Source organism: Microcaecilia unicolor, chromosome 8 (assembly GCF_901765095.1).
Source record: "Microcaecilia unicolor chromosome 8, aMicUni1.1, whole genome shotgun sequence".
Lineage (NCBI taxonomy): Eukaryota > Metazoa > Chordata > Amphibia > Gymnophiona > Siphonopidae > Microcaecilia > Microcaecilia unicolor.
This window is the reverse complement of record NC_044038.1, coordinates 159388129-159405190: the sequence shown is the minus strand read 5'-3', so window position 1 is coordinate 159405190 and position 17062 is coordinate 159388129. Positions and strand designations below refer to the sequence as shown.

At 44.8% G+C, this 17062-nt stretch overlaps 1 protein-coding gene across 1 annotated transcript in view; it reads right to left on the bottom strand.

The window, feature by feature from the left end:
* The window catches only part of LARP1 (La ribonucleoprotein domain family member 1), a 243787-nt gene that overhangs the window by 94922 nt on the left and 131803 nt on the right, over positions 1 to 17062 (bottom strand). Inside the window, 9 exon segments of the mRNA XM_030211934.1 lie at positions 1576 to 1745; positions 6301 to 6466; positions 6695 to 6802; positions 6805 to 6847; positions 7529 to 7649; positions 7652 to 7690; positions 12506 to 12566; positions 12569 to 12657; positions 13439 to 13570. Of these exon segments, the coding sequence (XP_030067794.1) occupies positions 1576 to 1745; positions 6301 to 6466; positions 6695 to 6802; positions 6805 to 6847; positions 7529 to 7649; positions 7652 to 7690; positions 12506 to 12566; positions 12569 to 12657; positions 13439 to 13570 (929 nt within the window).

The window sequence follows — 17062 nt, the reverse complement described above, 5'->3', positions numbered from 1 at the left end:
CCGCCTTCCGATGTCTCGGTACCGACGATGCAGAGGGTCGATGCCGAGGTCGGAGGTCTTGACGCTGTCGACGTCGATGCACTCGATACCCCCGGTGCTGTTGCTGACAAAGAGCCCGAGAACAACACGTTCCACTGGCCCAATCTCGCTACCGTGAGTCTTTTTCTGTAAAAGGGCGCAAAGACTACAGGCCTGCGGGCGGTGCCCAGCCCCCAGACACTGAAAGACACGACGCGTGCCTATCAGTGAGCGAGATTACCCGGGCGCACTGGGTGCACTTCTTGAAGCCGCTGGGAGACTTCGATGACATGGCGGAAAAATCACGCCGGCGAAATCAAAACTCGTAATTGCAGTAAGGCACCAAAAAGAGGGAGAGAAAAAACTCGAACCGAGGCCTCAAAAGGGCCTACCCCGAAAACGAAAGTAAACTTAGCGGGGAAAAAACTGGAAATATGGGAAGGGGAAAAAGACCGAAAGGCCCTTCTCCGAAATGCCTTTTTAAAAAAAATTTTTTAGAAGCAAAAGTCAAAAAGACGTGCAGGGGTCAACTTAAGGGGCGCGAACTGCGCAAACATGACAGTCCCGAGCGCGGACAAAAGAAGACTGGCGAACACGAGCCGGTTCGGCGGGAAGGCGGCCGCGCATGCGCGGTGCGCATCGGCGCGCGAGGACTAGCAAAGGCCTTTGCTAGTAAAGTGTTCCGATTGGAGGGGCTGCCGTGGACATCACCCATCAATGAGAACAAGCAGCCTGCTTGTCCTCGGAGAATTATGTACTTATGGACCTCTGCCTCAGACAACCAGGTTTGTTTGTTTGTTTTTTAAGATGCACAGGAATCAAGAAATATCAGACAAGAATAAAAAATAAAAGAAATTAAGTATGAGACTGAAGGGCTCACCACCTTCCACCTGCTAGAGACTGAGATTACTGGATCTTTCTCTGGCTGGCAAGGGCTCTTATTGGCTCCTACAGCCACAGTTTTTTTTTCTCAGTCTCCATCTGCTGGAAGGCGTACACAACCCATCAGTCACATTCTGGGCCGGTCCGGAGGGACGCTAAGGAACAAGGTCTATTTTACCATTCTGTTGCTGCACTTAAACTCACCTTATTTGTCGACTCTTTCCTATACAGCATTTTGGAAAGACTTCAGGAGACTAATCATCAATAAAGCGGTGCCATTCGTAACCACCTACTGCATCATTTTATATCAAGAGGACAATTTTCAAACCCATTTAAAAGGCAAACAGCAATTTATGCATATAAATTGGCTATCTGCATATTGCCTTCCCATTCCCCAATAGGGCTAAACTTACGCAGTTCTGTTTAAGGAGATATACCCAAGGGCAATCAAATGGACACGCATGGACAGAATTTGCACCCACACAAAAAGGAGATGCAGGAGTCAGTTAGTAAAAGTCCATGTGTACTCTTTTGAAAACAGTGCGAAGTTCACAGGTAAAATTACCTGGAGATTTTGCTCTAATGTGGAGAGCTTTAAAATTGCCCTAATTTATGTAAATAATTGTAACTCTCAGATTCAGTTATAATTTGGATAGTGACTATCAAGTATTTTACCTTTGGTCTGGCCGGGGACGGTCTGGGCCTCTTCTTCACCTCGATCCACGTTTCAGAGTCTAGATCTGGCAGACTAGCAGACAAGCCCTTGGGCATTGTCTTTAGGTTGGTAACCTCTTCTGTTTTTGTTGCAACAGGGCTTGAAGCTCGAGGGGAACCAGGCGCAGACTCTAGGTCAACAGGAGAACAAAATGGTTCACACGCCACGAGGCATGACAGAGTGAACATGGGAAAAAAACAGTTCCTGGTCCAAGAATATGGCAATGCAACAAAAGAATTCTTTCACGCTATGAAGCGAGTGAACTGAAATACCCCACAATAGTAAACATTTAGTAAGGAACATCACAGGAGCATATACTTAGGGCTTCTATACTTAATGGTAAAGTTAAATTAGATCTTACCCACTAACTTTTTTTGAGCCCCTCCAGACAAGTCTAGAGTCTTCGGTTTGTGCCACGCTACCAGCAGGTGGAAACTCAGAAACTAATGAATTGTGAAATCATAGCTTAAGAACCCTGTTCAGCAGTTTGGCCATCCAGTATGCGAACAAAGCAGTAGACAAGTATATAAAAGATTTTTCCCTCCCCCAAAGAACTAAAAAAAGCTTTCGACAAGTATGAATCTTGATCCTAACAAACATGAGACAATTTGTAGCATCCAGATAAAATATTCAACAAAAACTTATCAAATCCATAAGAAAAAAAAACAGAAGACATATACAATTGATTAACCATGGATGGTTTCTGGACTGGTCTGGAGGGACTCAAGGAAAGAAAATTAGAAGGCAAGAATATATATCGTCCCACCAGACCAGTCTAAATGCTTGCATCTGTTATGGGAATCCAGTCCAGCATCACCAGAACTTCCCTCTGAGGAGGCTGTCACTTCAACCACCAAGATTTTTCTTGGTTTCCTGAGTCAATGGTAACACCCAGTTATAATCTTTTGACTGAGGAGACCTCCAAAGTACAGATCTTTGCAAGGGGTGCGTCCTGGCTCAAGGCACTAAATCCAGGGTTGCTGCCATCAATCCCACAACCTGCAGGCAGTACCACACAGTCAATTTTGTGGGGTCAAGTCAGATTTCTGATCATCTGTGACTAGCTTCCTCATTCTTTCTGGGAGAAGCACTTTGCCTAAGGTTGTGCCAAACCAAGCTCCCAAATTTTCATGTCTGGGAAGGAAAAATGCTGCTACTGGAAAAAAGTTCACTAACCAATCTAAGTCCTGAAGAAAACAATTAATGGAACAGTTACTGCTTTGCTCTCTTCTTGGGACTACACACAGATTAAGTAATCATCCAAATAAGGATGAACTAAAATCTCCTCTTTGCGCATGGAAGTGTCCATGATTAACATAATTTTTGTAAACATCTGAGGAGTGTGGCAAGGCCAACCAGAAGAGCACAACATTGGAAATGTTGACCTAATACTGTGAATCTAAGATATCAGTCATGAGATCACATGATTGGGATGTGAAGGTTACTTCCTCAGATTGACACGAGCTTAACCCTCCCCCCCCCCCCTTTTTTTGAACTGCTACAATCAACAACTTCAACGGTCTCTATCTGAAAACTTGGTACTCAAAAATCTACTGTTTTGAAAGCTAGAATATGCAAAAAGGTTCCTTCTTTCCTTTGGCACTATGAAGTAAATTGAATAGTTCTATGCAGACGGCATTCTTATCTTTCCCACTGATTTTGCTTCTCCAGATCTTGGACCCTCTATACACAGATACCCAGGCTCTTTCCTCACACTCAAACTGAATCTGACCATCTCACCTTTGCTGGTCTAAGGCTTGGTTAGGCCTGAACTATCTTTGCAGAACCAATATGGATTTTGCAGTCTGAGGCCTGAACACTGCAAAGAAAACTTCTTGGCATAGCTGTGCTAGTAACTTCATTCAAGGCCTGATGTTTACTTCCACTAGCCTTCCAGTTTATCTCCTGGGAAGGTGCGCAGAAGTATGCTCCACAGAGACTACTACTGAAAGCCACGTTTGATTATATCACTCCTCTTTTCCTCCAGCTTCACTTGTTACTCTTCCCTTATCCTTAAGTTCTTGGTTTAAAACCTTAATTCTTACCTATAAGTATTACATTCAGGCTCCTCGTCTTATAATTCCCTACACTCCCTCCCGCTCCCTTCGTTCCTTGGATGCACATCGCTTGGTACTCCCTTCTCCCCAATTTGCTTATCATTAATTTTTGCAGACCTCTGCTTTTTACTTTTAGTCCCCAAGATCTGGAATGATTTATCCCCTCCCTAAGCTCAGAACTCTCCTTTTCTAAATTCAAAACTCTTAATTTAAGAGCCACTTTTTTTCGTTTGGCATTTAATTTGCCCACTGACAACTTACCCCACTATGCATGTGGCTGGACAGAGTTCAACGTCTCCGTATGTGCTATGACTGGCTTTTATGTTTGGCTGTTTGTTTCTGATCATTATTATGTATTTCCTCCCTTTTATTTGATTTTTTTAAAAACTGCTTTGACCTTGTTATTGTAAAGCGGTATATCAAATAAACAAATAGTAAGTCATGCTAGGGTCTGCTCAACTGCCGGTATCTTTAAACAAGAGTGACAGGGGGAAATTTCAGAAATGCCTTGGGAAAAGGACGAGCAAATTCAAGTATATATCCATCAAAAATGATGTCTAGTACCCAGAGATCTGTGGTTATTTGGCTCCACCTCCAATTCATCTCTCCACAGTTAGTATCAGAACGCAGACCCACAAACTATAATTGTGTTCCATTGGAATTCCTCTATGTGGACACAGAGAACGCCTCTAGAGGAACCTTGAAAGGACTGCTCTCTGAAGGGAAATCTTGCCCTCTGAGAACTTATTTTGCCTAGTCTGTACCTTCTAATCACATCACCTGCTAGAGAACCCACTAGCTAGAGGACTTAGGCTGATCTTCTAGTAACCTAGGCACCCTGAGAGAAGAGCGTTCAACTGAAATCTTAAAAGCAGCCAAACACGCGCAATTAAGGTTGAAAATTCCTCCTTAGGAAAAATGCAGACTACCTCAGACAAAAACTCTTTCAGACATAACTTCTCCTCTGCAGATATATTCTGAACCTCTCCCTCAGAGTGCCTGACATGAAGTTCTCCCAAAGTCTGGTCCAAACCTAACCTTGAACATTTTGCAGGGTCCACCATAGAAAGTTCTGAAGCTGTAGTCAGTCCCAAGGAAAGAAAAGGCATAATTTCCCCCATACAGAAAGCTTTTATGTAAAAGTGAACAAAGTCTACACCAGGACATTCCCAGGACTGAAAAAAATCCAACGAGACAGAAAAGCTGAGATGAAACATTTCTACTTGACCCCGGGGTTGACTGCAAGGAGCTTAAAAAAGGCTCCACCCCAAAGGGCTTACCTGCTTCTGCAAAACCAGCTACAACCTGCACAGAGAGGGAGACCAGCGCTGTAGATACCAGCTCCTCCCTCAAAACTGAAGGTGCATTATCAGCCAAACAGAAAGCACATTTTCCTGATTCATATTTGTTCCATACACACAGCACCACCATTAAGGCTTACCAACAGAACAAAAAAAAAATAATAATTCACTGCTTGAGATCGAAAAACTTAGAGAGAGAAAAAAAAAAAAAAAGACAATAAATATGCCTACCAGACCACTGCAGACTGCACAGGATTGCCAGACCTACCACCTGCTGGAGACCGAGAAATACTAGCCGAGCAAGCTCATGCACAGGGTTCTTAAGCTATGTATCAGTTCCTCAGTCTCCACTGCTGACACCCAAGTGTCTGGACTGGTCTGGTGGGCCAATAAAGAAACAGGTGTGTGTGTTGTGGGGGGGGGGGGGTTCTAGTTAATTAAGGCTCTTTAAGGAGTATCAAAAAATACGTGACATTTATTGATGTTTTTAGAGCTAAGGTAGCATTGCTGGGCATCCATTCTGGTTAAATCAAATGCATACATTTGTGCAGCTGAGGAGTTACAGGTGCAGAAAAGCACAAAACCAGGACGCAAGATCCAAGGAAGACAGGGAAAGGGCAAGGAGGCAGTTGTGTTTTTCACCGTTTATCCAACAGACACCTTGCTTGTGTTGGGAACGTTTTAATGTGTTTATTGGTTAAAGCATAAAATCAAAAGCCCTACACATTCTACAAGCAACCCCACAACTTTCTACCTAATGGTGCATGTTCAGAAGACACCACTTCATTCCATCATGGAAAGAAAGGCAACAGCACAACACCAGTCCTGTGACTACCAGGATGACATGCAGCATGAGCTACTAAGCATTAAGCAAGTGTTCTTAAATATGGGGGGGGGGGGGGGGGGAAGAGTGGGGTGCACTGATCAAACAATGCATAATGGAAAGAGTATTATGAAGGTCAAACCTGAGGAGGCCTTAATACCCATTTCCAATTTTTTTTAGAACACACTACGTGGTATTCAAACTAGTTCTTAGTTCTCCCTCATCAACACCCAACTCCTAGTCAGGATTTCAAACAAGTATGCCCAAGGGATATGAATCATATATTTGCATACACTGCCTCCCATGTTTGCAGGGATATCCTGAAAATCTATTAGATGCCCGTCTCCCCCTCCAAGGTTTGTTCCATATCAGATTCCATGCCATAAGTCAACAAAAATGAATGCATTTTGCATGGAATGATAGAAATCTAATTTTATATTTACACCACGCTCATGGACCCCTCACCCCAACCTCTTCAACTCCCCCCAAGTGCTCCCCACTCACCAGTCTCTTTCTGAAAGCTCTGTCGGGGTACAAACTCTGGGCAGTTTATAAGCTGAGAAAAGTCCGTCTGAGTTGTATCCGACATCAGAGGACCTGGTAAAGGCCACTTATCAGGCTGCTCTTTCCTCCTGATCTTCTGGTCTATTATTTCCACAACTTTGCTGTCCTTCAAAAGCCTGAATTTGAAATAAAGAAAGGGACTCAGTCTTCACTGAGTCTCTCAGCTAGCCCCAGGTAATTAGGAATGTTATATAAAAACATTCCCTTCTCAGTCTCCCACACATTTATGAACACACTGAAACAGCACACACAATCCCAGTGGATGACCTCTACACAATCCCCTGCCCCAGATCTGTTTAAGCCCCGCCCTTATAACAAGCTGATAAAATGCTACCCTCACCTTTATGATGAGCCCAATATCTGTCGTCAGGGCCTGAACTCTGTGGAAACTGGCAATAAGACTGATGGGCAGGAAGCCATCAGTATCCATCTTCCGTCGCAGAGAAAAAAGTCTCGCTGCAGATTGTCCACACTGAAGTAATATTCTCTGAAAGGTGTTTGGTCACAATGCAAGAAATAAAATAAATAAAACTGATGCCAGTTATCCTGCCTTTAAAGGCATGAAGTTTTAAAAGGTATAAAATACTTGTTTCAAATTATAATTACAGTGGCCAAAGGAAAATAAATTTAAGAAAACCTTTTAGTACTTAAAAAGGACTGTCATCAATATAAAAAGACATATGGTGGCAGATTAGTCAAAAGGTCTGCCTCATCTGTCCTATCTACACCATACTTGATCTCTAGTTTTACTCCTCTCTTCACCACTATTAAGGGTCCCTCTGTGCCTGTCCCAGGCTTTCAACTTCACTTCCCTACTGCTGAATATCCACTGTTCTAGTCTCCTGCTATCTTCTGTTCCAATACCGCCCTTTCCACCGACCCAAACTTACACCAAATTACCTTTTTAAAAAAAATCTCCCAATAGTAGAACTGTAATATTTCACTGGATTGAAAGAGGCATAAAAACTGTTGTAGTGTTCTCTACAACTTGTTGATACTTCCTGACTGATTCCTCCCTCCTTGACTCTGGGGCGGGGGTAAGGATATCAGACCATGATGAAAATCCATGTGACTCCCAGTCTGCCACATGTACCTGACCTCAGGGATGACAGGCCCCCTATATCTCTTACATCTGCCCTGGGTCAAAGACCACCAAGTTAAAGCTTACATTTGTCTCTTGATGTAGTCCTTCAGCAGTTCCTGGTCCACACTGTACAGCTCAGAGCTGCTCACATTATCATAGTAATAGGTGATATTACTGGTGTATTTTGGAGCATGAGGCCCATCTGGCCATCAAATTTCCGATAACCATACTGATAATCAAAATGAGGCTGCAAATTAAAAAAAAATAATAATTGGTTAGGTGTTTAAATAGTATACAGCCTGACAGCAAAGTACAGGACAGAAGCAGATGTTACATTTACTACTAAACGTTCCTTTCACCATGCAAGGACCAGAACCGGGCATGTGGAAGCTCAGCACTTGAGCAGGTACCACACATTTAACACCAGAGACTTAATCTCTGTAGGTATAAACTCTTGAAAATAGACCCCTCTATAACTCTCTTGCCTTGGTGCAAAGTCCTCAGATACCTGTAAAATCTAACTATTTTGAGGGTAAAAGTTCTCTCTTTACAGATTCCAAAGCATTTTTGGACTTTATTGTGGCAAAAGAAGAGTTGAGGGCTAAGCAGTGGTGTGCTGGTAAATGTTAACAACAGGCTCTCCCTGGCCCACCCTCTGCGCCCCCCCCCCCCAAATTGCAGAGCTGGTTATAGCCGGGGAGAGGGCCTGCGGGGGGGGGGGGGGGCAATCTAATTCATGTTTAATGTGGGATAAAATGCCATAAATAAGTAAATAAAAATAAACTTTTAATGTTGAGCACCTGATTCTCAAAGTGGACATATTCCAAACACTATGAAAATAAAATGATTTTTTTCTACCTTTGTCTGGTGACTGTTTTTCTGATCATGCCGGCCCAGTGTCCGATTCTGCTGCTATCTGTCCTCTTAACTCCATTTCCAGGGCTTCCTTTCCATTTATTTCTTTCCTTTCCTCTTTTCTTCTTCATTTCTGGTCCTCAGCTTATGCCTATTTTCTTCATCCATGTGCAGTTTTTTCTCCTCTCTTCCTTTTCCCTCTTCTTTTTTTTTTTTTGTTACATTTGTACCCGCGCTTTCCCACTCATGGCAGGCTCAATGCGGCAGGCAATGGAGGGTTAAGTGACTTGCCCAGAGTCACAAGGAGCTGCCTGGTGCCGGGAATCGAACTCAGTTCCTCAGTTCCCCAGGACCAAAGTCCACCACTCTAACCACTAGGCCACTCCTCTTCTCATCTCCTTCTTCACCTTTCCCTCCCCTCCATCCATGTCCAGCATTTCTTCTCTCTCCCTTCCCTCTCCTCCATCCATGTCCAGCAACCCTCCTCTCCCCCTGCCCTCCATGCACCCATGTCCAGCAGCAACCCTCCTCTCCCCTGCCCTCCATGCCCCATGTCCAGCAGCAACCTCCTCTCCCCCTGCCCTCCATGCAACATGTCCAGCAGCAAACCCTCCTCTCCCCTGCCCTCCATGGCACCCATGTCCAGCAAACCCTCCTCTCCCCCCATCCACCATGGTCCAGCAACCCTCCTCTCCCCTCATCACCAATGTCCAGCGACCCTCCTCTCCCTCCTGCCCTCCATCACCCATGTCCAGCAATCCTCCTCTCCCCTCCATCCACCCATGTCCAGAACCCTCCCTTCCCCCTGCCCTGCATCCACCCACCCCATGTCCAGCGACCCTCCCTTCCCATGCCCCTGCATCCACCCACCCATGTCCAGCAACCCTCCTTTCCCCTGCCCTGCATCCACCCACCACATGTCCAGCAATTCTTGTCTCCCCCCTGCCCCCTCCTCTCCGCCATCTTCCGTCTGCCCTCTGCTCCCCGATAATAGCCCTAGGGGCTGGTTTCCTTTCTGCGCTACCGCCGCCGCCTGTCTTTAAAATTTTTATTTTCCCTCGAGGCGGCCCAGCGTTGAAGCAAAGGCAGCAGGCTCAGCCGGTTCTGCCTTCGTTCCGTTCCTCACCATCATGGCTCGCCCTTGCACAAACAGGAAATCGTCAGGCAAGGGCGGAGACATGATGTGAAGGAACGGAATGAAGGCAGGAACCGAGCTGAGCCTGCTGCCTTTGCTTCAACGCTGGTGCGCCTCGAGGGAAAATAAAATTTTTAAAGGCAGGGCGGCCGGGCAGCAGCGCAGAAAGGAAACCAGCAGGGCTACTATAGGGAGCAGACGGAAGATGGATTAGCGGGGCGGGGGAGCAGAGGCGAGCGGCTCGCACGGGCCAACAACGGCTCGCAAGATGCCAGTAAATTTAACAAACGGCTCTTGCGAGCCGGCTCCAGCACACCACTGGGGCTAAGGTTTGATAACCACTGTTGAGGGTGGCTGTGGGATTTAATAGAAGTGATCTTAACTGAAAATTTTCCTTGTCCATGGTTTGCCCTATTTTATGGACTAACTGATAAGATCGAATTATCCTTACATCTCTTTTTGCATACTGCCTTGCTGTTTTTTTCCAGTATGTGGAAATTGCAGGGTAAATTTCTTGTGAATGTTAAATGTAAACTTTAATTAAAAAAATCTTAAATACTTTCCAAAACAATCCAAGAATAACAAAAGTGTGTTGTGGACTTCACACTCACTTTTTGTGAACATAATTTCAAAGCAAAACACACATCTATATTTAATTTTCTACCTCAACCTTTAAAAAACAACCACCCCTGGGAATGCCTGTCAGTCTGGCTAAAAGTATGTGCACTATGGAAGCAAATGTACTTTTAACCAAATGGAGAAAGGGGCAATTTTCAGCCAATTTATCTAATAAACTGATATTCGCCCATATAAAGGTTTCAGAAAATGCCCTCCTATCTCTGCTAGGGCTAAGCCTCTGCCTGGGCTTGGAATCCTGCCAGAGGACCCCCTACGAGATCTTTCAGCTCCAGAATACATCCCTATGAACAGTCTATGATTTTATCAATGTATGCTGAGTTTTGCTTGTCTCATGTCTGTACAATCAAACCCAATACTGTACAAGCAGTGGCATTAATGGACACCGAAACATACGACAGTATTTGTATCCTAGGGAAAGATATAAATAAATCTAGGTAGTGGGGTGTGTGAGTGTATTTTTACAGAGGACCGACAAAGAAAAAATAAAAATCCTGACAAACTGAAAGGCTCACAACATCCATCACCTGCTACAGGACTGAGAATACGATTCTAGGAGGGGTTGTGCACGGTCCTTATTGATTCATCAAGAACAGTTCTCAGTCTCCACCTATTGGTAGGCCGTGGACAAACCCATCAGTCTTCTCTGGACGCTAAGTAATGAATAGTTTATAAGCTTTCTAGCGGGAACCATAACAGAGGCTTGCTGAAAGCAAGTACACCACATAAGGGGTATGCACTGGACTGTGGTGTACTTGCATTTTAGCAAACCATTTAATACAGTTCCCCAGAAGTGGCTTATAAACTGACCAGCCTGGGAATGGATCTCAATGTGGTCAACTGGATTAAAAAAAAAATTGGTTCACTGACAAACCAAATAAAATTACATTAAACAGAACTACTAGGCATGACTGTAAAATACAAACTATAGTCTGCCTAGACTTAAGATCAACTAGCCAATCTGGTCTTCAGTAATATACGCCATATGAATATGTATGAAGTCTATTGTATGCAAATGTGACAGGGCACTCTCACTGTGAATCTGTGAAATCAGACTAACTTTGTGGGCTGGGAACCACCTACCTTAGACCCCAGCGTCCTTTCTACTACTACTACTACCACTTAACATTTCTAGAGTGCTACTAGGGTTACGCAGCGCTGTACAGATTAATAAAGGACAGTCCCTGCTCCAAGGAGCTTACAATCTAATGGAGAAATGTCAAATAGGGGGCAGTCTAGATCTCCTGCATAGAGGAGGTATGGTGGTTAGGTGCCGAAGGCAACATTGAAGAGGTGGGCTTTGAGCAAGGCTTTGAAGATGGGCAGGGAGGGGGCCCTGGCGTATGGCCTCAGGGAGTTTATTCCAGGCATGGGGTGAGGCGAGGCAGAATGTGGAGGAGTGGCCTAGAGGGTAGGGTGGTGGACTTTTGTCCTGGGGAACTGAGTTCGATTCCCGGCACAGGCAGCTCCTTGTGACTCTGGGCAAGTCACTTAACCCTCCATTGCCTGCCGCATAGAGCCTGCCATGAGTGGGAAAGCGCGGGGTACAAAATGTAACAAAAAAAAAAAAAAAAAGGGTGGAGCCTGGAGTTGGCGGTGGTGGAGAAGGGTACTAAAAGGGGGGATTTGTCTTGAGAACAGAGGTTACGGGTAGGAATTCACATTAATTGATTTGATTTGCTTACTTTATTTTTTGTCTATTAGATTGTAAGCTCTTTGAGCAGGGACTGTCTTCTTCTATGTTTGTACAGCGCTGCGTACGCCTTGTAGCGCTATAGAAATGCTAAATAGTAGTAGTAGTAGTAGAATGTAAGGGGAGATGAGGGTAGAGAGGTAGGGAGGGGCTGTAGATCGAGTGCATTTGTAGGTTAAAGGAGAAGCTTAAACTGTATGCGGTACCTGATCAGAAGCCTGTGAAGTGATTTGAGGAGAGGGGTGTTCCGGTTCAGGGCGGAAGGTAAGACGTGCAGCAGAGTTTTGAACGGACTGAAGGGGGGATAGATGGCAAAGTGGGAGGCCAGTGAGGAGTTGTGATTGACAGTGTCAAAAGCGGCGGATAGGTCGAGGAGGATAAGAATGGAGTAGTGACCTTTGGATTTGGCAAGGAACAGGTCATTGCAGACTTTAGATAGTGCCGTTTCCGTCGAGTGTAGGGGGGCGAAAGCCGGATTGAAGCGGATCGAGGATGGCATGAGAGGAGAGAAAATCAAGGCAACAGCTCTGTGAACGGCGCGTTCAAGTATCTTGGAAAGGAAGGGTAGGAGAGAAATGGGGCAGTAGTTGGAGGGACAGGTAGGGTCAAGTGATGGTTTTTTGAGGAGTGGTGTGACTACCGCATACCGTCTTAGTCCTAAAAGCTACTAAGCTAGTGACAATGCAACAGCATGCATCATTCGGATATCAAAGACTGGCTTCATAACACAAAGATTACATACATCGAGTGCCTCCTCTTCCTCGACCTCTTCCTCGCCCCCGGCCACGCCCCTCGACCTCTAAAGCCCTCCACGCACAGCTCCCTCACTCTTCACACTTGAAGTATCATCGTGGTCTGGCCAGTCCCTCTCATGTTTGTTATCCGGATGCCAACCTGCAAAGGGTAACATAGGAAGGATAACACAATGGTAACTAACATTTGTCCTACAGTGGCTGCAGAAGGCAGAATCAACTTAATAGACTGTGCTGTCAATATTCAGTATTTCCAAAAATTTGTTTGTTTTTTTTGATACAGGAGGTGGGGAGGCAAGCATATTAAAGGGAAATTGAGTTTAATTAAGATCAAGGGCAGGATAGGTATGGAAATACACATAAGAAAAATTCATAACTTCCCCCATGCAGGGTTTGAAAATTCACCCAATTCACTGTAAAGAAAGGCTAACCCACAGAACTGATTTTACCCAATTTAAAAAAAAAAAAAGCCTCTCTAAATATGTCATGGTACAAAAATCTGGAATGACTGCCTTCTTAGGATGGGATCTTGATATGATTTAAAAATGTCTTCCAGTACAAGCCGAGTTACAAATTCAACACAATAGGTATTTCTCTTTCTAAAGGCTTACAGTTTGTGCCAGAGACAGTGGGTGAAGTGACCTGCCCCTAGTCCATGGAACATCAAAGTAGGGGAAACAAAAAAAAAAAGATAATTGAACCACAACTTTCCCTAGTTCTCAGCCTTCCACTTAACCATTAGGCTACACCAACATTTAAGTTAGCAAGCTTCCTCACAGGCCCCGATACATTCAAGCAGACCTCTCCTGCTGTTCCTCTCGGCGAGGTGCATGCCTCATCAATACCATCTTCTCTGATTCTACTCTAGAGACACACTTCTGGATTTAGACTCCATCTTGTTTCACTCCTCCCCAGGCCCACACCTTTGGGTTCACTCCTGTTAATGGGATGCCTGTGCTGCTCATTCTGCCGGTTGTTTCCGAGTCGCTGTCTTCTTCCCCGTGGCACCTCTGATTTCATGTCAATCTGCAGTGGGACCCACTTGTGCTTGTTCCCTGAAACACAAGTTGGGCTTCATGTATTTTAGGAAGGAAAAGTTCTAACTCACCCCAGGATCCCCCAACACCTGAAAGAGGAGAGGTGGGGGTTCCAGCAGCAAAACTACCAGCCCTTGCTTGACAAAGTCTCTGTTCCTACAGTGAGCTTTTCAGGAAGCTATATGATAATGATTAAGCAGCAGCACAATTCAGGAATAATGTACCTGTGAAATGAAAATAATAGCTAATGCAGAAATATAAAATTTATACCCATTCCTCTGTCTGCAGGTTAAAACTAAACAAAATGAGCATTGCTTCCAAGGCTACCACCGCTGAAAAACTTGATGCTACAGAATGCTTACTGAGACAGAAGTCATGCAATTGACTTAAAAGAAAAGATCCCTCATGTATGCCCTGCTGCCTTCTAGAAAGTAGTCCTTAGGGACTAGCTTTGGAAAAAGATTTGTAAATTCGACTCCTTTTCTACTCTCTGCAGTACAGTCTATCAGGGATGTGTGTTCGTTTGAAACATCAGAAATTGTCAACGACATCTTACGTTTCATGATATTGGCAATCAAAATTGAGCAGAATGAGCACAAAATTTTAAGTGCTGTCAACAGTGCACACACTTTCACAAGAGCACTCGACTAATGTTTTGGGCTCTCTGCTGGATAAGACTAAAAATAAGATACCCATTATCCATTATTCCCTTTCACACCTCTCTACTTTTTTTAATGAAAATTAAGTAGGAAGCAATATCTAGCTGCTTTGCTCATGAGAACCCTTTCAAAGCAGAGGTTTACTGGCTACTGAAGAGTCTTCCTCAACTTGTGTTTCAAATCTCATCACATAGCAAGGTGTTTTTTTCCACTCTCCCACCTGCTCCTATTCTGTCTTGGGGGGGGGGGGGGGGGGCACAGTAAAAGTTACTGAATCACAAAGTGACCAATGCACAAAGGGGATCACATGCAAATGAGATGCATAGATGCCCTTTAGTGCATTGGTTGCCCTTTGTGATTCCAAGTTGTCAAAATACATTCGACAGCTTGATTGCTGAAAATCTCTGGTGGTCCGGTGGACCTTGACAGCCTCCCCCCCCCCCAGGCAAAATCGCCCTGCTGGTCCAGTGGACCAGACCCAACCTCCCCCCACCCCCAACCATCGAGGACCAGCAAAGATTTTTCTGGTGGTCTGGTAACCCCCCCTCATTGTACCTTAACAAGTTGGAGGCATGAGGAACAACTCCCTCAGGGCCTGTCCGGAACAAAGTATCAGCGTCCAGCCCACTGCATTCTGGCACTGGGTGGGGCTAAGCACCATATAAGGAAATATAAGGAATATCTGGAGAGTCGAAGTGGTGCGCCCTGGGAGGGGGGGGGGGTGTCAGGGGACCCATGGACCACCAGGGAATATTTAAAAGATTCTGTGGGTTCATGAGGGGAGTTGACAGGAGGGGAGAGGTAGGGAGCACAAGCAGGCAGCCTTCACAACTGCCTGCTTGTGCTTCCTTCCTCTCTGACAGCTGCAGAGCAGCCATAAAATTTGCTCATTAGAAACTAGACACTATGAGCTAATGCATCACCTAGAATGCTCATCAGAATAATAATGAGCTCACTGTAATACATTTGTATGAGGTTCTCGACAGCTGCTAACAGCACGTTAGAACCACGGAAAACCCTTTTGTGCATTACTCCCTAAATTAATGCTTGCTTTAGACTGGCTACAACCAGTCTAAAGCAAACGTTCCCAGCACTGTAAGCTTAGTGCACTGGGCCCTGGGTCAGGTAAGGGAACATGGAGAGAGACAAAATCAAGCAGACCAAATCCAGCTTTGCTTCACCCAGCTACTACATCAAACCAGGATGTCATGCAGCTACTTTCACTGCAGAGTGAAGCAACTCAGTTGCACAGTAACCAGTGGTTCCCAAACCTGGTCCTGGAGGTACCCCAGCCAGTATGATTTTCAGAATATCAACCATGAATATTCATGAGAGAGATCTGAATGCAATGGGGCAGTGCATGCAAATCTCTCTCATGAATATTCATTGTGGATATCCTGAAAACCTGACTGGCTGGGGTGCCTCCAGGACCAGGTTTGGGAACCACTGTAGTAAACTATTACTTTACAGATGAGTATTAAAAACATTTTCAATCACAAAGCCAATTCCTGCCACTACCACGGAGATTTTGGAATGTCCTGGAGAGAAACCAAGGAAAGAAACTGCAGACTAACCTTGCATCTGAGCAGGTACTCTCTCCACAATTCAAGTCGTCAGTTCCCAGAAGGCATTTAGAATTATCTTCTGTACTATGGTCTCAAACAACCAAATCAATCACTAGTGCATTTTAACACTGCTTTTACAGTGCTGAGCTCTATTAGTCTGTCGGTGTGCTTTTCATCCTACTCTCCCAGAACTGGGTTCCACCATGATCTGCTGACAAAACTGTCAGAAATTGCCAACCATGCTGCACTGTAATGTGATTTAATGTGAGTGATAATGTGATTTAATGTGAGTGAAGTCACATGATGTAGAAGCTCCTGTGCTGAGATCAGTGGGAGGTTCCTGCACATCATGCTCAATGTAGTAAGAGCAGCACTTCTGTTTTGGCAGCAACAGAAGTCTTAGGCAAAGGGAGGGGTGTGTGTGTGGGAGGGGGTTGGGGGGAGGGGAGAGCGGCTTAATGGATGAGAAGGCGGGGGGGGGGGGGGTGCACTATTCTTGCAGCGGGAGAAGAATAGACGGGGAGCAACACTGTACTTGTAGCTGCTGCTGGAGAGGGTTAGACCATTACATTCAGCCACTGTAAAAATGCTGTAAATCCGAACATTTATGACTATTGGGAAACGGAATAAAAGAAGGGAAAATCATGTTCAAAATAAGCACATGCATTTTGAAAACATAACATTTATAGTTTGAAAAATATATACAATGTTGATAAAGGTTGACAAGCGGTTATAAAGAGATTTCTGCTCGCAATTTAAAATTTTGGCTCACAACCTGCCAATCCTAGAGAAACACTGTCCATAGTCCAATTATCCTCTCTCATTCCTAATCTATAAAGCTCACCTCTTTCATTCTCCACCCTGTTCCCCATGTGGGTCCTATACAAACTCCCTTCAACACAAAGGAGAAAATAGGACTTACTGCTAATTTACTTTCCTTTAGTTGCTCCAGACCATGTCCTATGAGTGGGTGTATGTCCACAGACAAACTGTGAACTGGATACACTTGGTGGTGTGGAGCCCTGTATCCCTCAGTATTTCTATTGATGCAACTGAAAAGAAAAATGGAAAAGATACCCCTAAACAGCCCCACAAGGAATCAGAACAACCAGGAACCAAGCAGGAACTATCTGAACATCCTGCAACACAAAAATGCACAGTCAAGTTAGTCTGGTTGGCTTATGCCTCTCTTGGATCTTCTTCTGTTTGCTTTTCTTTTTTCTTGAGCAGAGACCCCCACAGGGTCCCCCAGAAGCCAACTGGCTTCCACCTCACGCCATTCTTCC